Below are 23,848 nucleotides of genomic sequence, written 5' to 3' on the forward strand. Positions count from 1 at the left end.
ATAACGAAAGCTTTTAAAAAACACCCGTGTACTTAGATTTAGGTGCACGTTAAAGAACCCCAGGTGGTCCAAATTTCCGGAGTCCCCCGCTACGGCGTGCCTCATCATCAGATCGTGGTTTTGGCACGTAAAACCCCCCAATTTTTTTTTTTTTTAATCGCTATACTGCTACAATGAACGTTTCGAACCTGGTCACAGTAAAAAGAGGGCACACGCGAAGTGCCATAGCACGGAAGCGTGACCAAACTAGGCGCACGGCAGCGCGTGCCCTGTTCCATTCCAACCGCGACAATGATACGGCTTTATAGATGAGCAAGCGATTGCCTCGCGCGGATTTCGGAAGCCGTGAAGAAGGTTGTGGCCCGAGTAGGTGAGAAGGCTGCACCACACGCTGCCGCGACTCAATGTTGCCAAGGGGTCGGCGGTTACTACGCCGTTATCCAGGAGATCACGGTTAGGTGACATTTTGCCCTTTCAAACATCGCATTTTTTTTTTTTTAAGCCGAAGCGACATAGATGACGTAATTTTATGGCTCTTGTGTGGCTGATGCGCAGTCGTAATGGCGACATGTTGCACTAGTTTCCGAAGTTTACGCTTCCAACCAACCAGAACGCTTCGCTCTCGTGTGCAGAAGAACACAGCTAGTAGCAAAATATATCGCAAGCTCTCGAATAAAAAATGGTGGCTGTGCTTGCAGTTTCGAAATGACAGGTGATCGGAACGTTCGCCGTTTTAAAAGAGCTATACGATGCCGCATGTCATTCTTTTGATGGACGTTTCTAACTGAAGTTTGCAGCTAAGTGCGGGAACGCTTTGGGAACAAAAATGACACGGAAAGTGTGGTTTTTGGACCAAAATGCTGCCGAATTGTAACTGCTGATGCCAGCTTCAGTGCGGTTAGTTTTGAAGCATTTTTAAGGGCGAGTTCATATATATAATTAACTACTGATATAACGACCAGTTCTCGTGAAACTATCAAGTTTGTTATACAGTCGAACCTCGATATATCGAACAGCGCGGCGATCGCAAATTAGTTCGATATATCCAGAATTCGATATTAAAAAATCAAGTAAAAAATGCGTCAAAAGCTTGTGGAAAACAACCAATGAACCAATCATGGTGCAGTAAGTACTCACTTGAGGATTCAAACAAAGCATTTATTGCGTCGGCTTAAAATACTTAAAAATGGGTAGCCTGCTTTTTGTTGGCAATGGCGTGTTTGACGACTGCGTCCTCAATGTAATCCAGGCGATCCACAAGTGATAGGCCGGTGCCTTCAATCGCGCCGCAGTGGCGGCGCACAAGGGCCAGAGCAGCTATGACCTCAGCTGATGTAGGGAGCGGGGCATCATCAGCGCTTGCGGGATCCATCTCGGCAGCGTTTTCATTTGGCTGCTCAGCAGTAACTTTGGCGACGATCTCCACATCCGTCAGCTCCGCTGTTGTACCAGTGCTGTCGTACTCAATGTGCTCCTTGGTATGCCAAATGCTTCTGCGACGCTCCACTTCTTCTCGCCATTCTCGACGCGCTGGATTGCTTCTAGTTTAGCAGCAAAAGTCAGAGTCGTCCGTTTCTTAGCGTTTGCAGCCATCGTTACACACACCATGACGTGCGACAGGCCTAACTCCGCACACACGAACACAACGAGGCTACGAGCGCAACGATCGATGCGACCAGGGATGCGACAACGGGGAGGAGCTAGTCCAACAAGTGCAGTGCGTCGACCCGTCGACGCTGCAAGGATGCGGCGTGCGCACGCCGCTACGTTCAAGTGGCGCTCTCGGCGCCATCGATGTGTGCAGTGGTCGTAAACGCCCACCGCGCTGCCGCTAGTTTCGAGAGTGTTGCGGGAAAGCTCGCCGCCTGTCAACGGAGCGCAGGCGGTCTGGGGTGGCCGAGTTCGAAATATCCATTATGCGTCAAACATCGTTCGACATAAAAAATTAAAAATGCATGCGATTTCCCGCGTGATATAGGAACCGTTCGATATAGGCAATAATTCGATATATCCGTGTTCGATATATCGAGGTTCGACTGTAAATGGGTTCGACTATATGATACTGTACTGTTTGCCGCAACTGCTGCGGATGAAACTGTGGTCGCTGTCGATGTGATCATGGATGGCAGCTACGCAGTTCTCGAGGCACACAGCCAATACAGTGTCATACGCGTTGGTGAATGCAAGAATAAAGGCACGAGTAGCATGAACGTTCGTTCCTGTTGTTCCCGTGCGGTTCGATGTGGACTCCGCTGCTTAGTTTCGTTTGGATGTTAGCGCCACTCTTGCTCTTCTGCAATGCACATTTTCGGCACTCTGCAGTCACTGCGCTTGGAGGGTTGTCCGGAATAACTATTGTGAAGCCAAATGCATCTGAATTAACGAGTTTGGTGCTATTAAATAATGCATACGCTTGCTGGGACCAGAGGACCAGACCGAACGCTCCGATTGTCCTAACAAGGGTCGAATTAACGAGGTTTTACTGTATATGTGTGGCCGCATCGCATGTGGGAAGGTGCCGTCTCGAGTCTGCCAATGGTGTCAATTGTCACCGATAATATCTTTGCTCAGATCAATGGCATCAGTCCTCTAGCAGTTTTTTCACACAAATTTAAAAGTATTTTCAGCCAACTAGGCCACTGTCGGATCTTTTTTCTCATGGAAATTGAATAAATAAAATAGCACCGCAAAGTACCCTGCTTTTTTGGGGGGGTTGGTTTTTTTTAGTGTGAATGGAATGTGTATGAACTATGAATGGAAGCTTTCTGGAATCGCAGGCATGTGCCTGTCACTGTGCAGACGAAGGGTGTACACAGCCTATTCTCTCCTCAAAACATAGTAACGCGTTAAGGGAAAAAGTTACAGCAGTCCCACTCGCATGCATAAAGTTGGCAAACTGACTCGCGAGTAGGCTCCATTGGACCAACCTGTGAGTGAGTAGGTCAAGGTAAGTCTTAGTGGGCGCAAGTTTGAGTCTTGAGCGAGTTGTCAAATATCGTTGGGAATTAGTACTGCACTAATGCAAAAAAAGTTTACACTGCTTCTGTGTGTCTTCAGGTGTAGTGTCCCTTCCCTTGCGTTAGCACAGTAATTTCCTACGTAAATCATGTACCAATTTGCCAAGGTTAAACACTGGGTGTGTTGGTATGGCATACTAGAGGTTGGATTGCGCAACATTTGGAAAATGAGAATAGAAAATAAATGTGGGAAATGATGAAAACAAAACTCAGTTGCCGTTGACACACCTAGACGGAATTTTCAGAGTGTCTTGAACCATTGGTGATACCAAGTGAAGAGCCAGACGGTGGGTCAATTAGGTTTCCCGACTTCAAAGTAGGTCTGGGCTCGAGTCATTGCTGTTGGCAATATGAACCGCGTGTATATAAGCCTCTTTTGCCATTCAAACTCGTGCCATTTGAAGGTCGTAAGACGAGCCATAGTCGAACCCAAACGCGTTACAAAAATCGTACCATCGTAGCATTGCTGCCATCTTTCAGGAGCAAACACGCAGGCTTACGGCGGCAGGTTATCCTTTCCATCTATTAGTATCTGTGGCACAATCATTGCTCAATGAAATCTGAACCAGGGCACCGTTATCTGGAGGGGAGCCTTGCGGTCCAAGCACAACGTAAATGATAGAACGTAAAAGGGGTGTTTTCCGCACCGGAAAAATTGCTGAGCATGTGTGCAGAGGTAAACCCAGGGGTGTGAAACACAAAACAGAAGTTTGTCGACTGCACTGAGGGAGTGGTATATTCTATTCCACTTCAAGTATATCGGACAGACTGGACGATGTCTGAACGAAAGATTAAAGGAGCATGATTATAATGTTTCAAGAGGATACGCCGGACACCTTGGGATACATTGTAGAGATTGAGGATGTCGGCCATTCTTTAAGAAATGGAAGGTTGTGAGCAAAGATGGCAAGCAAATGACACGAAAGATTATCAAAACTGCTGAGATTGCGCAAATGGGAGGTATGTGCGTAAGCATGCCCTCCGTCTCCCTTAATGCAAAAGAAATAGATTTCCTCATGCCCTAATCTACAATTTTGTATCCTCGTTCCTTTTTTGCGATGTCGAGTGCACCCGAAATGATCATGTGACAAAGCACGCTTGGTATTGATGGATGGCCCTTTTTTGTAAAGTATTTTCTGTAAAGGTTTTTGTCACTCTCCCCCATTGAGTATCTTCCCGTATTTATTCCGCTGACGAGGGAATGAATCGATAGTAGCAAGTAGCGCTCTGTTGTGTGTGTTTCTCGTCTGTGTGTCCCATCGAAATGTTGCTTAATCCAACCTCTAGGATGAGCCAACTAGCCCCTCAAGGTGTTCTTCACGAGTTGAGCCAACTTCGAGAAGGTCTGAATTTGAGCGAGTTGAGTACAAGTGGCCGCGAGTCACCGAGTTAAGCCGAGTTTGAGTAGGGGCGAGTCATAGTGGGCGTGCTCGCACGCGACTGTTCTCTTACACTCGCCCTCTACCTCATTGCAGTTGCACCATTGAGGTGAGCGAGCTGGCGGCCAAGGACCTGGAAACCAGCGTTTCTGGCTCGGATGAAAACAACTGCCCTGCGGCCACCGCCATCGCACCCACCCTACTCATTGCGGGCGCCACCGTCACCGAGAGTGACACCGACGGCCCGCTTAGCACCAACGGAGCTGCCGCGGCCTCGGAACAGTTTGCCTCCGTCTAGCCCGCCAGCAAGAGTCTAGCAGCTGCCGCATGCGCTCTGGGGGTCACTAGTGCGCTGACCGACCTGCCTTGATCAAGCCCACTGTTGACAGTTTCCTGTTGCTTTTTTAAACCTCCGCTGTTCTCGTCCCGAAATTTCTCTAGTGCTAAGTTTTTTTGTGACAACATTCTACCCCACTTGGTGGATTCGTTTTTATTTTGTTAGTAGGTCTAGATATGGAGTGAGGCCTATAGGTACAGGTGAGTATGTAATCAATGCTGCTTGCAGTACCATCTTGTGATAACCGCCTGTGATATCAGCGATACTGATAGTGGGATCCTTTGTGCCGTTTGATGCAAGCTGTGTGACCAGCATTCATTAGTTTTGTTGCGTTGACCGCTGACACCATGGTGGAGATGAAAGAAGAAGAAATGCTGCCTCCTGCAAGTTCTTGTCTGGATAAGCGTGTTAACACGTGGCTGTGCATATTGCCAGCGTGCAGCCTCACTGATGTTGCAGGTGGTTTCCACAAGGTGATAGTGCAGATATCGGTACTGGCTACATTTTCATCTGTTCCTCTCAACATCAATCTGGCGCCTGTGGAATGAATCTTCAAACTTCATTGTCAGATTCTCTTGCTACTTCACTGAATATTTGTTGTTACAAGGTAATTACCAAATTGCACTCTGTGGCTTATGGTTAGGCTTCGTTTAATAATGTGAAGAAACTTCTGTTCTCCCTGCCTTGTGCCGTCTTAGCGCCACCTACAATCTGTGCTTTAGCAAGTCTTTTGCTTAGTCAACTGTCGGCGTGGGAGGTCGGTCAGCCATAGAGACCCACGGAGCGATATGGTGTCAACTTCCTTTCCACTTTGTCATCCTCATCCCTGTTTACTTGCGGAACAGTCTCCCCAACGTTGTTATTGCACGTGTGAACTGGACACGACTCGGCTGTGCCGACCAGTGGTGTGGGCCACATCGTACCTGAACACACGGCATCACCGAGGACTTGTTGGGGATGAACTTGTGTGCGTGTGTGTGTGTCTGTGAACAAGTGAGACGATTTTTATCTACGACTACTCGACCATTATTATTTTTTTTATGAACTCATCGTGGACTTGGAAGATCAAGTGATGACTCATTAGTATCAAAGGACTTCTTGTGAAAACGAGGACTCGCATTGGCGCTGCGCCATATTGCATAAGCCGCGTCGTCTGCTCTGGTTGCTGTGTACCAACTGCATCGAGCCTATGCTGCGTGGGGCTGTGCCCCGATTAGAATTTAGCGGCGGTCGGGCCACGTTTTGTACTCGTTGCCCTCATGAGCTGCGGCTTCCCAACAAGCTAATAATGTCGGTCGTGTTGATTGAATAGTGGGTCTTACAACGAAGCCTGTGTTTTGAAGAACCCGCGCTTAGTACTGCTCATCTCTCGATTGTTAACGTTGGCACCAGACCTTTAATAATGTTGCCTCTTTGTTTGTTTTTTTTTTGTTGCATGTAGATGCAGGAAGAATCGTGTAAACTGAAAATGTTTCGGTATGTAGAGGCTGGTAATGATCGGAGAAAAATCTTTTCTTCTGAAAAAGAAAACATTAAACGCTGAAGTGGTTGGGCGTAGTGAACACTGCGTAAATGAAACTGCAGCTTCAATGGTGATTGCAGCATAGGAGACACAGTTCCAGACACCAGAGGCGGGCTGGCGTCGGCGTACGGCGTGCTGTGTACAGTGTTTAGACTATTTTTTTTTTCTTTGTTAGGTTTTGCGAGGTGTATATTTATCGGAGCAATGTTGGTGAGAACTGGGAACAAGATTGCCGCCGACTGGCTGCGGATTGTGCATCGTTAGACGAGGAGGAAGGAGGGATTGCAATGGTTATGCGCAGGCTGGTATTAATGGCCACCAGAGTTTTGCAATGAGCGTGTCTTGTATTTATTCTTTTTTTTTTTCCTTTGAACAGTAGGTAATTGTTTGTCTTGCGCCACCTTAGTTTTAAAGTGGCCTTGGGGCAGTGGTTACCGCTGCTGCTGTTCTCTGCCGTTTGGTTTCACAGAAAACCAGCGAAACCGTAGGAACAGAAGGGATAAAGGGAAATGCTTTTTTTTTAAAAAAAGCTACAGCGTAAAAAAAAAACACTGTGGAGGCATGATCGCGCAATCAATGCCCTGCTACCGTCCCCACAACACCCACCCGTTTTGGGGGGTTGTGGGGTACGTGCAACTACCATAGCAAAATGAGAAACGTAAGAAAAACTTCCTCCGGAACCCTTTCGGGAGGTTTTGGTTGCAGCAGCTTTGCGAGGCGCTCTCGCAAAGGCGACGACTCTAGATTACTTTCCTTTGGGCTGCGATGACATAAAGAAACTGGTGGGGCCTCTTTCTCGGTTGGAAGAAACGGGCAGCCCCAGTGTTCGTTCAACGTCACTCCTCTTGACTCTCTGTTAAACGCTAGCCTCCCACCCACAAAAGGCAGCTGAAGCACCGCCAATTGTTTCAAAGTTGACAGGGAGTTAGGTAACGAGCCATCAGCTATGGCCTTTTTCCAACAATAACTGCATTGGCTTTCTGTTGCATGCGGCAGAGCCATTGCACAATGATGATCAAAGACACGAATGCTTACTCAGTTTATAGAAAGAGAGAAATAAAAAAAAAACTGAAGCAAAGAAATGAAGTTGCGCCGTAAAAGCGCCAACATGGCACTAAACTTGCTGCTTGAGACACCATGCTTGCAGAACTTTGACGGGAACAGTCTTTTTTTTTTTTTTTTTTCTTCCCTAAACCTGTTGAGAGGCAAAGGGCTGTTCGTCCGCAACCCCTCCCCCCACACCCAATTTTTTTATTCAACGTTTTTAAGGCAAGACAAAAGTGTCACCACCTTTCAAACTAAGGATCCTGCTTCTACTACTAAATGTCGTAGACAAGGTACTCCGCGCATAACTCATTTCAAGAACAAGGGAGCTCATCCCAGAGTTCCGTGTCGCGAAATAAACGGAGGCGAAAATGTCTTGCAATCTTCAAGACTTTACAGTCGCGCACGCGTGCAACTTTTAAGAGACTGCCCATAGCCCGGCGCTTTTAAGAGACCTTGGGCACCTGAAAGCCGACGGTAGATGACGTAACGTAACATGACAAAACATGGCGTCCTGAGCAGGCCCGTTTTTCCTGCGCACAGCGATGACCAGACTTCATGCTTAATGCGGATGGGTATTGGGGTCTCCGGGTGCTTGCCTCTTCAAAATGCTCGACGAGTGCCCTTTCTTGGCACCAAGCAGCGAAGCGAAGACCGAGCCGGCGCGACTGCAAGCCGCAGCAGTGGTGCTCTCTCCCGACTGCACGCACCGCCCCCTTTCACCGTGCCCCGCAGCAGAAATTGCATGAGCGATTTAAAATATCGTTTTCTTTTTTTTTTTTTTTCTCTCTTTTGTAAGCCCGTCTGGTTGCACTGGACAGGGGCAATGTGCTTGTTGCATCCTGCATTTTTTGTTTTCCTTAAACTCCCACTTCCTGCAATAAGTGCAGCTTTTCACTTCTTGAAAAGTTTGGTGCAGACGACACCTAGCGGCGTCTGCCAGTGGCACCAAGCTAGCTTTACTTTAACGCTAGATCGAGTGTAGGTGGGGAGCCAGGTAGCCTCAGTGCTTTTGTGTAAATGTGTCAGGCAGTTGCTCACTGCTTTGCTATAGGACCAGCTCCTATTTTTTGATTCCTTTAGTTTCTGCTTTTGGCGCTCTTGTGCTTTAACGGGTAGCGGCTGCCCCTTCCCATATTGCGCCAGTCGAGTTTTTTTTTTTTTTTTCTGAAGCCGTGTTCATTTTGTAGTGGCGACTGTTTCTTGGTCCTCGTAGTGAAGGCTTCAGTGACTTGTCGAGCAGCATTCGCATCTGATTGCTTTCATTTGCTGAAACTGCTTCGATGCCCATAAATGTACCACTATATTGAGATGAGTTTTTGGTGTTTGTCTGCGTAACGCCGGGCCTAGCGCCTTTGATATGCATGCCAGGACATGGCACCATTAGGCGGTCGCATGTTTGAGATGTGTATTATTACCATGATTATCATTATTATTATCTGTGCTAGGAAACTGCTGCAGTGAACAAACACGGGAGAGAGTGAGTAAAAAAAATTCGTGTCGTAGCAGTTAACACCGAGCACCAACATTTGCCACTATGTGCTGTGGGAAAAAAAAAAAAGTTATTACAAGTGGGTGCACTATATCGGTTTGTTAGACAAATGTACTTCTGCAGTATTGCATTCTTGATTGTTTAATCTGCTTGCTGACTTTTTGCCTTTCGTAGGCTATCGTGACCCTAGCACTGAGTGAGTGCTGTACCCTTTAGCAAACAGTGTAAATCTTTGTGCTTTGTGAAGCTTGTCAGTGTGGAAAGAAAAAGCTTGCTTTCTGGCCAAAACACAGCGCAGTGGGTTGGTCAGGATGTGGCTGCACACAAAATGGAGGAAACTGTTCTTAAAAATATTTGCTGCTGTTTGTGAGCCCAGAATAGAAAGCAGCTTGTGAAGGAAGCAGAACAGGAAGCAGCTTGTGAAGCATGTTCTCGGAACTCGTAATGAGTTTGCATTTGGGCGTGTGCGTATATCGCATGTTTCAGCAGGCCATTGTGGAATTTTTTCGTTATTTCCTGTCCAGTTGAAACGGGCTGTAGTTGTGCTCTGCAGCAGCTGTCTTAGCTCTCTTGGCTTGGAAACCCATTGTGGGGCAATTGCCTAGTGGTTATCGTTTAGGCACATTGTCAAATTGAACCAAACTTCTGATTTTAAATATGGAGAGAAGCCATCGACCGTCAACCAACACAAAAACAGGTTCAACCCACTCTGTTGCACGTGTGTTGCGCTCGTGATTCACAATGTTTCCCCCATCTTGTGTGCTTGCCTCGTCGTGATAACACTGGCAGCAAGCCTCTTAATTGACATGACAGGCACCGGGCATGCAGGCTGTTGCGTCTAACGAGGGCAGGATACAGGCTTATTGCGTGCAGTACGACTGTTAGTCCGAATTCTGTTTTACGGCATTGGCCTATAATGCGTTTTTTTAATTTTTTTTCTCGCCTGCCAGCAGGCTGCAGTTGCTCGTCGACAGCTCCTACTTGCTTTTGGGTTCTTAACCTTACGTGGCTTGTCTGTTATTGGAACAGGTGCCATTAAGCTGTCGGCAACAAGGCCAGCCGGGTGTGCCTATGTGGCCCCACAGACTCGCAGTCTGGTTTTTGTCAGGTTCCAAGTACAATCGGAGAACAAGTAGCCTGCAATTTTTTTGGTCTGTAGTTTTCTTTTCATGTGGAAGCATTGGCAGGGAGGAGAGCTTGGGTCCCTGGCAATGCTTGGCTCATGGGTTGAGTGTTGCTTTTTTAGGCCTTATACCCCAATCACACGGGGCACTTTCATTTGCAGTTGAGTCCTATCGGGATCAAATTTCTCTATGGCAATTGGCTCCCTTCCGCAGTTTGTATAAAGGAGCCAATCGAGATTGAGAAGATGGATCCCTATTGGGCTCAATTGCTATTGAACGTGCCTCGTGTGACTGGGGTATTACTCGTCTCGCTTTTTCCACTTGAACTGAGGCTGTGGCCAAGTTCTAGGCACTGCGCATGCTTCTAGCAACATGCCTCATCAAAATTTTCAGGCTAATGTGGGAACCCTGTAATTCAGTCAGGCCTGTACGCTAGCTCTCGGCAGTGCACCAGCCAATGTGCCATAGAGTGCCAGGTTGGAGCAAGGCGTCGTTGAATTTTCTGCATATATAGCATGTTTCCTTGGTTATTGTTCTCTCGGAGTGCACCTTACTAACCTGTCTGCCCCTTTCATTTTTTTCTTTAGGCCAACGTGTTGTAGTAAGTGGGTTGTCTGTATAATTGTCAGTTTTTTGGCACGAGCATTTATTACGCCATGATAACCAGTTATCTTGATAAGCAGTGTATCTTCTTAACATTAATCAGTGTCGCGGGGAAGGCCGCATTACAGCTGCGAAAAAAGAAAGAACTGGGAGGAGAAAAAAAAATGTGGATTTAATAAGCGTCACCGCGTACCATAACTGCAGTTACTGTATGCGATTGCATGTCTTGCGTGGGTTTCCCCGAAGCCCGCATTACTGTCAATTTGTAACTTCTTTTTCTTGCAGCGCATGGTCCTTATAAATTTTTTTTTTTTTTTTACACTTTCTCCATTGTAAGGAAGAGCAGGATGATTCAGAGAACAGGCAACAGAAGAAGCCTTTTCAGTAAGAGGGCTGGCTTAGTAGGTTCACAGAAGGCACTGACAAATTTGTGTCGAGGAGGGGACAATTTGTAATTGGGGCAGGGATAAAGTTGGAATCAAAGTGAACTGGGGATGAAACGGCCTAGGTACGGGAGGGGAAATGCGTGCGACAAAGAACAGGGCTGAAATTGGAGTGTGTACCGGGTTGAAAGTTGGTTAACGGCAAGCAGTCTGTGTTGGCGAGCATGGCGCGTGTTGGAGTCAACTTCGCCGAGAATGGCAAAAAAAAAAAGCATCTTGTGTGAGCAGGCGTCGCTGCGATGCCCGGCGCGTCGGCAGTTGTGCGTCGTCATGCTGGTCTCTGGAGAGGGATGTAATTCATGTGTTGCCAGTTTTGTGAATAAAACTGATTTGTTTTCCTCAATGGCGACTCTTCAAGTTCCACGTGTGCTGTAAGGTGCATCGTGTGCATTCACCAAGTTCAGGTGGAATTTCAGCAATTTGCTTATGCCTGGTTTTTATGCAGGAACATTTCCAGCAGAGATGAAGATTACTGTCCTCTTTGGAATGCAATCTAAGTCTTGTGTGATAAGTGAAGTCTGACAATCTAGCGTTCGGTCAAGGATGTGGGGTGTGTGTAATGAATGCATAAAAGGGCAGAAAGCTGCTAGAATGGACATGTAGCACAGTGTAGAAGTTTGTCTTCTTCCTGTTCAGAATGGTGTCAGTAGAAACGCAACTGTTGGCAAGAGGGTACAACGTTTTCAACATGCTGCATACACCGATCATTTTTAAACTGCAAAGGGTTTCCGAGTGGGTGGCAGTGCTAGATGCTACACTATATTTCACTTCACAAGCTTATCAAACTGTGGGATTGGAAGTTGAGGGTGCTCAGTTGAACGATGACCACTGCAGACACCTCAGCCAGGCAGGTCAGTGAAGTGGATGCCACTCCAACCTTGGTACCACCCAAGTACAAGCACACCTAACACCTGTGGTCATGCACCATATGTCAGTTATGATGGTAAAGTCATAACGCTGGTATGTGTACACCCACGAGGCAGAAGTCTGCAAGAGAACGGTGAAATCTGAAGATCAATAGGCCTATAATGTATTGCTACTTGTTGGGTTAATTGGTTCACACTTCTCACGGTGGAAAAGATGCAAAAACTGTTTTTCTTTCCTGTCTGTTCATTTCTTTAAAAGTTTTTTCATCTTTTCCACCACAAGAATTGAGGTCATAGGAGCTCAAGGCAAAAAAAAGGAAAAGCAGGGATGTTTACCATGTTGCGTGCGGTTTGCTACCCTACACTGGGAAAGGTGAAAGCAAGGAGGAAGGCCTGAATAGAACTGATGCAAGCAAGTGTTCACTGGAGGGTGAATGCAGAGTCCAGTCTATAAAAAGCACAGCAGTGTTCTAGTGGCTTTCTGAACAGAAGACGGCCGAGTCCATACGTCTTCACTTTTGAGAGTCCAAGGTCTGTATGTCCCAACTTTTGCGACTCGTGCGGTTTTCTACAGAAATTACTCGAGAGAACTCTAGCTCTAGTGTCTACAAGATCTCCAAGTATGCGAGTTTAGCCAGCATAGTAATGATTTGTAGTTCATGAACTTTGTCCGTCTGGCTTCAAACGGTTTTGTGACATTGCGAATTGGTCATTTTTAACAAAATGTTGCATCGTAAATGTAGCAAATCACAACGATTACACATGTGCGCAGGGACTAATTGCCTTGGCGTGTTTGGAAACTGGTCAGTGCTTGGAAGTCTAGAATGATAAAGTGTAGCAAATAACATCGCAAGAATGTTTGAAGCTGCTGGCATCAAAGACATAAAAAATCCATGTACTGACCATAACTTCCATGTTAGCTGACCGATCACAGCGCTTTATTAATTTTTCATTGAAATTGACATGACAGGCACTGGGCATGCAGGCTGTTGCGTCTAACGAGGGCAGGATACAGGCTTATTGCGTGCAGTACGACTGTTAGTCCGAATTCTGTTTCACAGCATTGGCCTATAATGTTTTTTTTTCGCCTGCCAGCAGGTTGCAGTTGCTCGTCGACAGCTCCTATTTGCTTTCGGGTTCTTAACCTGACGTGGCTTGTCTGTTATTGGAACAGGAGCCATTAAACTGTCGGCAACAAGGCCAGCCGGGTGTGCCTATGTGGCCCCACAGACTCGCAGTCTCGTTGTTGTCAGGTTCCAAGTACAATCGGAGTCCAGTTGACTTGGGGTAGCATGCAGAAACTGTCCTTGTGCTAGCAGAGGGTGTTCTATGCCTTAACTTTGTCAAGCGACAAAATTTGCACGAGTTACTGTCTGGGCATTTCGTGATGAACAGTGGCTCAGGGTTCGCAAGAATGGAAATCTGGGCAAAGTGGTTTGTTTACACCGGTGAAAGGACAGTGCAAATTTTTGGATGGGACAAAATAACAGGACAGCACCTACACTGTGCCCCTTTCCTGTGTCCTATCCACAAATTTGCTTTATTTCACCAATGGATCAGTCTACGTGAAACATAAATGTTCGGCAGGAAAGCTACTTTTAAGCATTTACATGTCAATGTTGAACCCATGTGCCACAATTAACAATTAGTTCGAAACTGATTCTGTCTTTGCTGTCGCACTGCTCAAGGCTGCACCTTATAAGCTGCATGCGTGTGTATATTAAATGTCGTTTTCTTGACACGAGACTTATGCATTTGCATCTAACATTTGAATTCATGTATCTTGCGTAATAATTGTTTCTAAATTGATTTGGCTGTACCTGCACTTACAAGCTTGTGTGTATGGATTCAATGCCCCTTGCTTGGCATAAGATTTTTCCTCGAAGTGGCCAGGATGTTTAATTTGGGAACAACAAAGTGCAATTCAAAAAACCAAAGTGTGGTTAGGCAGCTCGGAATGTTTGTTGCCATAATATTCAGAAAGTGCACCCTTGATATTAAATATAACAGTGGAACTCTGGTTTTGGCAAATGATGAAGTATTCTTTGCTTAGTTACGTGATGGTGCTGTTTGCATAAATAAGTATCTAACCCCACAGCTGCTGATATAATACCATGCCATGAACTTGGTCTTTAATGAACCAGCAGACCAGGCCTCTTCGCTGTATTGTAGGACTAACTTGCATTTTACATTTATGCATTTGGGTCTTATTAATACATTTAATGAAAACTATAATCAGAATGCTGGCTAGAAGTAATAATGCACCATATGCACAGTTCTGTTTGAAATGCATTTTCCTTTTTTGGAGTGACCGATGCCTGGATTATCTTACTACACATAGCCCAAAATGCTGCAGTAGTTTCCCTCAAGTTCTTGCAGAGAAAAATGCAGCACCTGGAAGGAAAAAGTACAGCCATGTAATAAATTTAAGCAGCTCCCTGGAACTGAGATATCATGAAAACAAAACGCCCAATAATTACGTCATTTCCAGGCCTCGATTTTTGCCTACGCTGAAACAAAACTGTCATAATATGGTCTTTTCTCTGTCTCATTGGAGGAGTTTTGCAACAGCTGCTGTTCATTAAGTTTCGCCACGTTTCTCTTCAAGGCCGTATATCGTCATACAGTTGCTTAACCTATTGCAAAGTCTTCCATCTGTGTCTACATTGAAAAAGACGTACCGCAATCAAGTTGGAAAAAGTAATGCTAGCAATCGTCTATGCGCGTTTCATCCGAAGCCATTCATTCACTCGATGGCTAGTGGCAGGTGTGGTTACATCTTCGAGATTTATGGAAATCAGCCCTGAACAAGCGCCGAGTTACGAGTCATTAAATCATAAATTCAAACGCAGCTATCCACTCGAACGCTTTTGCACACTTGTTCAAGCAGGGCAAAACTCAGGCGAATAAGTGAAAAAGTATCGAAGCCGTGCTGATAATAATTTTGACGTTGCGTTCCCATTTCAAACGTGTGAGCAATGAAAATCCTTCTGCAAGAAACGATGATCTCAATGATAGTACCGCAATGATCTAGTTATAAATATGTATATATATATTCAGTGGGCAGATGCATGCGTTCGCGCTGTGAGCATTGCATATATATGCTTGCAGCCATACGTGCACCCATTGGAGAACGCACTCGCTCATTATAAGCGAAAGCGCTTCGTGCACCGTTTCCGGAAAGTTAACGGGAATATTAAAACGATTAGAACGTGCAAGACCGTAGGCCTAAGCAGCCCGAGAAACCGCCACGAGGTGTCAACGGGCGGCCACTGTTTACGTGCGTGATGGCACGTAGCGTTTGACCTGGTTCGCGTAGGGGTCGAACTGCGCTTGCGCGAACGCTCGGCGGCGAATCAATTCGACCGCTCGTCTCGTCGAGTAGAGCGCAGAATAAAACAGACATTAACCAATTAGGCTGTTCGCTTTATTTCAAAAATACGGACTGGCAAGCACCTGACAAGTATAAACAACTTGTGCGCGATTATGCACGGCACGGAAGCGAGACTCTCCGCGCAGTCCGCCATTTTTAAAAGGACTCGTCGCGCGTACCTTGTCGGTTCGTCTCAGGGTGTCAACCGTCGCCTTTCCAGACAGCCACCGTGCTGCGCTAACCGCAAAACACTTCCCGAATAAGAAAACGATGCCGGCCACGCCGGCCAAGCTGTGTAGCTGACGATAAACGAAAGGACCGACGACATAAACAACTCGGGCGCCGTCGCGGCGGAAGAGCTGCTGCGGAGGTGCCGCCACCTGTTGTGCGGTTTTGACGTCACCGTCAAGATGGCAGCCAAGGCGAGAGCGTAATGTATGAAACCGAGCGCTAGCTGACTTTTCGCATGTGCGTCGCGCGCCGTTGGAGCTCGGAGCTGCCGTGGACGCCGATGTGGTAGAGCAACGAAAATACACTGGACGAGAGCGAATTCCCCAGGGCTCCGGCCGCGGGAAGGAACTGCGTCCGCCGAGATGTTCAACGTCGAGAAGCAGCAGCAGTTCGGAAGCCTCCTCAGTCATTCTCATTATCAAAACAACATCGTCTCCGCTGCAGCAGCACGACAGCCCTGGTATGTCCTACTTTCGAGCACGGCGTTCGCGACAGCCGCGCATTCCGTTTCCTCGTCGGCGCGGCGCGACACACTTGCGGCATTCTTTCTCCGGGACCCGTGCACGGGCCGATTCCGCGGCGTTCCCATGGGGGCGGGCTATAGTGCGCTTTCGGAACTGTACTGTACTTTGCGAAACTGCTAAAAAAAATCGTCGCTCTCCGCGAATCTGGTTCCGAGTGTCCCAGCCGGAATTAGAAAGCTTCGTTAAAGTGGGGGGGTGGGCCTCGTTTTCGCTGGCTACGTGTCTCGGGAGCATCGAGGAAAAAAGTGAGGCCCGGGGCGCGCCTTTTCGCGATCGGTGCCGTTGACCCCCGCGCTAGCAGGCACAGCGCGCGGAGCTCGAAAAAGAATCGGGTCTGTCATTCCAATCATCCGGCGCGCGCGCATTGTAACGTCACACGCCCAGCGCAAACCGAAGCACGCACGCGTGCTCACAAACAACAAACGCGATGAAAGGCTTCGGAAAGAGGACACCGAGATGCCGCATCCCATGCAGCGCGTTTCGAACGGGCGCGAACGGCGCCGCCTTCTGTGTTGCGCCCGGCCGCGTAAACAACGGGCCCTGTGTAGTACAGAGAGTGTGCGGATCGCTGCGATAAAAAAAGCAACTGTCGCAGCGATAGACTTCAAGGCTGCCGTGCGTTCGGCGCCGACGACGTCTGCGTGTTTGTTTTTCGTGCTGTGGATGGACGCGCGCTCGCGCCGCGGGTCACGCCTTTGCACAGAGCGATCCGGCGACGACGAGCGGTTGAAAAGCGAACACATGTTCCGACCACTGTATACTGCCTGCGCGAACGCTGCCGTGCTTTCGGCTCGAGGGGGACGAGAACTGCGAGCTGTTGAGGCCGTAGAACTAAATAGGCAGCAACGAGGGTCACGACGTGACCCCCATGGCGCTTCAAACTTATTTTTCCAGGTCCCCCCCCCCCCGAACGTTGCGCGTTTTGGAGCAGCGCGCGCCGTTGTTTATCCCTCACGTCGCCGCGACCGCCCGTTTTGCGTTTGTGTGTTTGCGCTTGCCGCGGTTCAGGTTCGGCGCAGTTGGGGGAGCTCTGCTGCTGGTGAGGGTGTGGAGGCTAGACTAGCTGAACCTGTTATCTTCATTGAAAAATGTTCTCGGTGCCCCGTAAAAACTTTGGCCGCCCCGTGTCCAGGGTAGGGGGGAAGCCGGACTCGTTTTAATCGTTTTCTTTATCGTTATTTCTTTTTTTTTTTTTTTCTTCCGATCATCTCTGCTGGTTCGCTTCTTGCAGATGCATTTCTCTGCCAGTGCTCGCGTCGATCGCGACCGTTGTTGTTGACGCGCCCACCTCCGCATCCGTTGTTCGGTTGACTTTTATGGAAACAAACGGCAGCTCCGTTATAATTTGCGGAAGATCAGTACGGGGAAGCGGCCGCGAGGTGGCAGAAAAGACAGACGGAGTTGTTTACGGCGAGAGAGCGTTCCGGTGTCCCTTCGAATGTTGGCTCTAGGAGGGGAATGTTCGTTTTCGAGGTTGTTTACCACGTTGAGCGCGCGTTTCGAGACCGCCGTCGTAGTACATGCACGCGCTCCACTCTTCCAAGGACGTGGAACTGTAATCGCCGCGGCCCGGTGGTTTTATTTGTGTCCGTCTGCTTCCCGGGTTGGCTTATGCAAATGAGCCCCTTTCGCTGCCTGCGCCTCGTTCGGTCCCTGTCCAGTTAGGTTTCTCGCGTTCCTTTCCAGTAGCCTCGTGATTGTCGCGACTGGCATTCGCGCGGTTTCTTGGCCTCGACGTTGAGCCGCCTATCGTTTTTCCGGGTTGAAGTCGATTTTGAACGCTTGCCGTTAGAGTTAATACACCGTCAAACTTCATTCCCTTTAGTATGAAATTTAAGTAAAGAACAAATTCGAGCGAAATACGTAGCCCTTGCCCGATCGGGATAGAATATCCACCGCGATTTGCTCTCGATCTTCCACAGCTTGTGCAAATTAGCCAATGGAGATCGAAAAATTCGATCGCAATCGAAAAGGGTGCTGGAGGTTTCTGTTTGGGTTGCTTCGAATGTGCTAGCTTAATGCGTTCGATGTTTGATCCTTAATTACAGCCTGTGTTTTGTTACAGTTTAACTGCTGTAGATGTCTCTTCATTGTTTAAGTCTGATTGTGGCTGTACATAAGTGTTTGTTTTTCACTTGCGCTTATTACCACAGGTTAATTTTCGTTGTGGTGGATTCATGCGGTTGCAATGAATGAAAATACATTTGGAAGTAGCCCCGTCGTAGTATGCCTACGTGGCAGCTTTCACCAACTGAAATAAATGACTTCAAATACCCGGAATGGTACTTGCCTTCTGCCTCATCAGTCGTTTTTGTGTGAATGTGTGAATGAGCATGTCAAGATATACTTTGTCCTTATCAATCATCAGCTGAGCTCATCAGATTGCTTCGCAATATAGTAGAAAGTACAGAGCTTTACGGTATAACAGAAAATGCCAAGTTTATATAAAATTCACTAGGCAGAAGTGATCTTACACCTGAACTTGTTTTTTAACAGGAAAGCTAAAGTCGATTTCAAACTTGCGTATCGAAAATAAACGTTAGCTGACTGGGGGGGTAATGTGGTAATTCATTTTGCATAGGTGCAAGCAGTCACCATTTAAATAATTTTTTGGAACCTCCTGGTTAATCAATCGCACTCTTCCTGATGTTTGGGTTTAGTTGCCTCGATTTCACTTTGGCAGTTATTGTAAACAGTTAATACTACAGCGTTTGGACATTGCATTTTTGAAATTCATCGCCCACATTCTAAAAGGATTACTGACACATTTTTGAAGTTCTAGAAATTCTACCACAATCGTCTCGCGGGTAAATGTATGACAGTTGGAAAGTATGAAGGTTGGTAGACATTTGAAAGGTGTTTTAATTTCACACTAAAGTTGCGGCGTGAGAGGGTTCGTGAAATGTCGCACTTGGCTTCATTGACATTATCATGATGCCTTGACACAGAGCAAATGTTTCTCATGTGTAGCTGTAAGGGCAGGTATGATGATGTTGCTCATAAAAAGAAATGTGTGCTTTACGTGTTTCTTGTGCTTGTGCATGTGATAGCCGTAGCAACCACAGGAACAGCTTAAGCCAGTGTATCGCGAACTTGTAACACATCATTTCCTGTGTACTGAAACCAAAACTTGTTTGTAGAATTAAGTGTCCTAGTTAACTATTTGGGGCGCTCTGGTGTTGCCGGTATTTTTTGTAGGTTTTAGAAGAATTAGAGCTTCGTTTAATGCAAAGGAAGACAAGTAAGAAATGTCATGGCAGTAGTACTTGAAGAGAAAGCCTTGCCTTGTCTAGAAAAGGGACTGCGCAAAAATTGCCAGATCAATCATTTAATATGCATGGCCAAAGCAATAAACACACAAAGATGATGCAGTGACATATGATTACACAAAGTCATATCACTGCCATCTGTCATGCACTTTTCCGTTGTTTTGCACTGTGCCATTTTTACTCATCCAAACATCGTCTATCTTTACCTTGAGCTCTCTCTGTGCAAATAGACGTGAAATTCAGAACCACTCAGTGTGGCGTTTAAAAGAAAATTTGTGTTTTAGCAACTTTTAGGTGCTTAATTTTATACAGTGTTTCAGCGAACACTTTCTAAATTTATTTAAGGTTGCCTGTGGCAGATAGCCCAATTCTAGTTAATGAGCTAGTCTACTCGGAGAGGCAGATATTACTTGCAAAAAAAATTGAAATGCATAATCAATTAACAAAAATTCACTAATTAAGTTTTAAACTAATTACCTGATGGCCCATATTGCAATTTACAAATTGTAGCCGTGGAGTTCGCAAGACGGATCCATTTGGAACGAATTCTCGCGATGACACTAGTTTCGATATATCTTTGCGGAGAAATCCATTGACGTTCCAGTTAACTTCGTGCTTCAATGCATAAAGCGACGCTTTGTTAAGAACTTAACTGGAACGCCAATGCATTTCTCCGCAAAGTTCGGGAATTAATATCTCGAAACTGGTGTCATCGCGAGAATTCGTTCCAAATGGATCCATCTTGCGAACTCCACGGCTACAATTTGTAAATTGCAATTTGGGCCATCAGGTAATTAGTTAAAAACTTAATTAGTGGATTTTTTTTTATTAGTTGATTATGCATTTCAATATTTTGTGCAAGTAATGTCCGCCTCTTCGAGTAGACCAGCTCATTAACTAGAATTGGGCTATCTGCCACAGGCAACCTTAAATAAATTTTGATAGTGTTCGCTGTGAAACACCCTGTATATTGCATAGTGCTCCAAGATATCATTTGTAATTACGATTCTCCCACAACCCAGGTACACAAGCTAGCACTATCATGTAAATTCTAAGTACACTGAACTAATCAGAGTAATTTATGGAATCCAGGAGGGGTATTCTGTAAGAGTCACCTAGTGGACTGTCATCTTCGGCTGTCACGATTGGCTTCAGCAGCACGAGCGAGAAGGAGCCGGCCAGTCTCCTTCTCACTCGTGCTGCTAGAGCCAATAGACGGCAGCCGAAATGGACAGTCCAATAAGTGGACTCATACAGAATACACCCCTGGTATCGGTTTTGGTTGTAGAGTTACAATGTAACATTTATGACCTTCAGTGTTTAAATTGTTTTTTTTTTTTTTTCAAAGTTTGAAAATTTTTTAAAAGTATTTGAGGGACTAATTGAGGATGAGCGCTCAGCAGTCAATTGTTGATATATCACTTTTAATCTTCTTGAAAGCAACATACTTTGTTACAGTCAACTTAACAGTTGTCTAGTGAGAGCATTTCTGCAGTTAACATGTATCAGGCGTTGGCCCTGAGCCAAGGCATCTTTGTAACATTCACATGTTCACTCTAGATACATATGCCGGAGCTGCAAATGAAATTCACATGTTAGTTCGTGTTTTCCTAAATTCGACGCAGCTGTGTAATGAGTCTCAATTAGAGCAATCACAATTGCGCACGTTGGGGTGTTACTTTTTTGTCGAAGCTGGTGACCTAGAAGCGCTTCCTTTTAGGTCTAGCTGACGTGGCATGCGAGGTATTTTATTGCCTCCGGTTGGCCTGCGGGAGTACGCTGCATGGGGCCACTGCTAGTTGCGCTAATAATAGTCGGCATTTGCGGCAGCTGCTTGATGCACGCTCCTATAGGCACTCATCGTGACAGCCTGTTCAGGAACTTCCTAGCTTATGGTGTTGTTTTTGCAGCTTTAGCTGCCATGGGTTCTTTTTGTTCTCGACAGTTACGTACGTCCATCCATATGTTTCACCAGACAACCGCCTACCTTGCATCACCTGCGTAGTAATGGGAATTTGAATAAATACTCATTTAACACACATAACACTCTGAAGTACTGACATTAGCGATAAATAATTTTTGTGCTAGCGTATTTGTCTTTAACCTTTGCTGCTGAGGTCAGTTCTATGTTCGTTAATGTAAGTGGTAGTATCGTAGTCAAAATTATCCCAATAGGTCACGACTCAAAAGCAATGTAATGGAAACCAAAGATGATGTTCAGACTGGTGCAAATGTACACGTCTTGTAAACAAGCAAACACATTGCAGGCAACTGGGGGAGCTTGTTGATTGTACCGCATACATACATAGTTTAAGTCTGGTTAAAAAAAAATGGCCACTCAAACATAACCAAAGTCTCTCTGCTAATATCGAAACTTTTTCTCTACTTAGTTTTCAATATATGCATAAGGTTACCATAGGAGCATGGTGACGATAGTGACAAGTCTGTGGCTTTAAAGATACGTATAATTGTTAGTGTTGCTGTAAGAATAATAGCCATAAGTAGTTACAAAACTGAAGTGAGAGAACTGAGGCTGTGCTGATATAACCATCTCAAACTTCTGGTCTTATTGGCGTCTCCTTATCTTCACCCACACAACCAATGTTACTTGGCAACAGATTTGCAGCATGATTAGGGCACCGCACGAGAGCTGTCTATTCTTGCCGCTTATCCAAGCCAGTGGATGAGTGCTTTTGCAGGCAGCTATGTACAATCGCGATCAAAAGTTTGAAAGACCAAAGGTGCCACGATTTTTCATTTTTGTTTCGCAGCCTGGGCATTCCGGCTGAAATCAAGTGCACAAACGTACGCGCACTTGTTTGGCCGATACAATGCATTAAACCAATTCCAGGCCGCGCAGCTACGCTTGAATATATTTTAATTTTTTTTGCTGGTATCGTGGTCTCCAAACTTTTGATAGCAACTGTACATGCAAGCATGCATTGCTTTTGTTCATGGGGTCTCAAAGAAAAGGGCATGGCTATAACCAGGAGTGTCCAGACAGACATGTTCAAAGAGCCACAAAAGCTCACCGTATCTGCCAACTCTTCAAAATGTTCTATAAAGTTTACAAATTCAGGCTTGTTTTAAGGTTTCACAAATGTTTCGTCAGGTTTTGTGAAAAAATACATTTGTGAACATACACTTGAAAGTCTTCCGATCGATTGTGAAAGAAAGGACACCAGAGGAGTACTTTCATTGAGCAAGTTTATTTAGACGAGTTCTTGAAGCAAGCAGAAGTGGCAACAGCAGAGTAACTGAATAAGTCAGTGTGATCTTAAAACCAGCGTGTTGCTGCATCTAAAAGTAAATAATCGCGAATAAAGTGTGTATGCCTCCCACAAAAGGTGTAGGAGGCATACACAAGGTAAACTATTAAAAAATGTGTGCCAACCCACAGTCCACCCTTCCAATGTTATGTTTGGGGGGGTTTCTTTACGAATTAAGTTTGCAGGTACATATACACTGCCTTTTGACTACATGCCTTCCCTGCTAGGAAACATTGCTTTAGTGTCCCAGAACAGCGAATGCACGAGTTTCTTATAACTAACTGGTTTAATAAAAGCTAGCACAGTGTCTCGTATATCTTGATTGGAAATTACAGTGAATGCCTGAGTGAATGGCTTGCTGCGAGCAGCTAATAGACCCTAGAAGAGCTGTGTGCCACAGTCAAAAGTGCTCAAGCCGCAGTTTAGCCACCCCTGGCTTTAACCTTTCAACTCCCAGCCTCAGGCTGTACCTGTCGTAATGTTTTGTAGCTGACATACTTGACAGTATTCGTATGAACAATTTGCTGAGAACCTTCTGCTGCCAGGGCATTTTTTAGCAGAATGTAGTTAACATTCTTGACAAAGACACAAGTGCAGTACCAGATGGTGCCAAAAACAAGCACAAATTATTGAAGGTCTGCACTGAAAGCGTCCCTTTGAAGGAATAAAATGCACTGCTTTACATGCTCTCAGGGAAAACAATGCATTCTCCGTGGAAATTAATTTGGTATTTGCTTCACTATAGCTCAGCACCATCTTTGTGGTAGTATTGATGGCAGAAACTTGAAGCAGTTACCTTTTATGTTAGGTCCTGCTTTTTATCCTTTTGTTCCTGCTATGTTCACTGTGAGGCTGCGAAATTCTCTGCCAAGTTTGCCAGCGAATATGTCCAAAGTCACCAATGTATGAGTGTCATTTGGGAAATAATTCCTCGGGTACTGGGTAAAAGTTCAGTGGCCTATCATCGGCAAACCTTTGCAGGTCCACAGAGAATGCATTAGCTTTGAAAGAGCTGATAATGTGCTAAGGGTTAGCAACCCCTCTGATAAGTAGTCGCCGTCAACGTGTCGCAACTCGTGAGAATGAAGTGTCTTTGTGTGAACAATGCTAATCACTTAGGGTACGCTTGGGCAGCTAGAGTGCAAGTTAACGTAATTTTGTGTGGCGCCTAAAACTGCCTAACTGTACACATTTAAAACATTTCTGATGGCACTTTTTCTGTTAGGCATCAGATGGGGAGATCTGCTTTGCACGTAATATTACAAGAAGGAGTGACATTAAGTTTCTGCACTCTTCCGTTGCTGCTGTTGTCGTTATCGTTGTTGCGAAAGCTTGTAGTTCAGAGAGGACACAGC

At 46.0% G+C, this 23,848-nt stretch overlaps 2 protein-coding genes across 3 annotated transcripts in view; both read left to right on the forward strand.

Annotated features, from left to right (window-relative positions):
- Positions 1–11,304, forward strand: part of LOC119465898 (constitutive coactivator of PPAR-gamma-like protein 1 homolog) — a 66,060-nt gene extending 54,756 nt beyond the window's left edge. Inside the window, exon 16 of the mRNA XM_049657941.1 lies at positions 4,493–11,304. Within this exon, the coding sequence (XP_049513898.1) occupies positions 4,493–4,694 (202 nt within the window). The 3' untranslated portion in view covers positions 4,695–11,304. The remainder of the gene's footprint in view (positions 1–4,492) is intronic.
- A 4,314-nt stretch (positions 11,305–15,618) lies between these two features.
- Positions 15,619–23,848, forward strand: part of LOC119465900 (protein capicua homolog) — a 36,247-nt gene continuing 28,017 nt past the window's right edge. For both annotated transcript variants that reach the window (XM_037726373.2, XM_049656983.1), the window contains exon 1: positions 15,619–15,891. In XM_037726373.2, coding sequence (XP_037582301.1) covers positions 15,794–15,891 — 98 coding nt within the window. In that variant the 5' untranslated portion in view covers positions 15,619–15,793. The remainder of the gene's footprint in view (positions 15,892–23,848) is intronic.

This window comes from Dermacentor silvarum, chromosome 10, assembly GCF_013339745.2.
Source record: "Dermacentor silvarum isolate Dsil-2018 chromosome 10, BIME_Dsil_1.4, whole genome shotgun sequence".
Classification (NCBI taxonomy): domain Eukaryota; kingdom Metazoa; phylum Arthropoda; class Arachnida; order Ixodida; family Ixodidae; genus Dermacentor; species Dermacentor silvarum.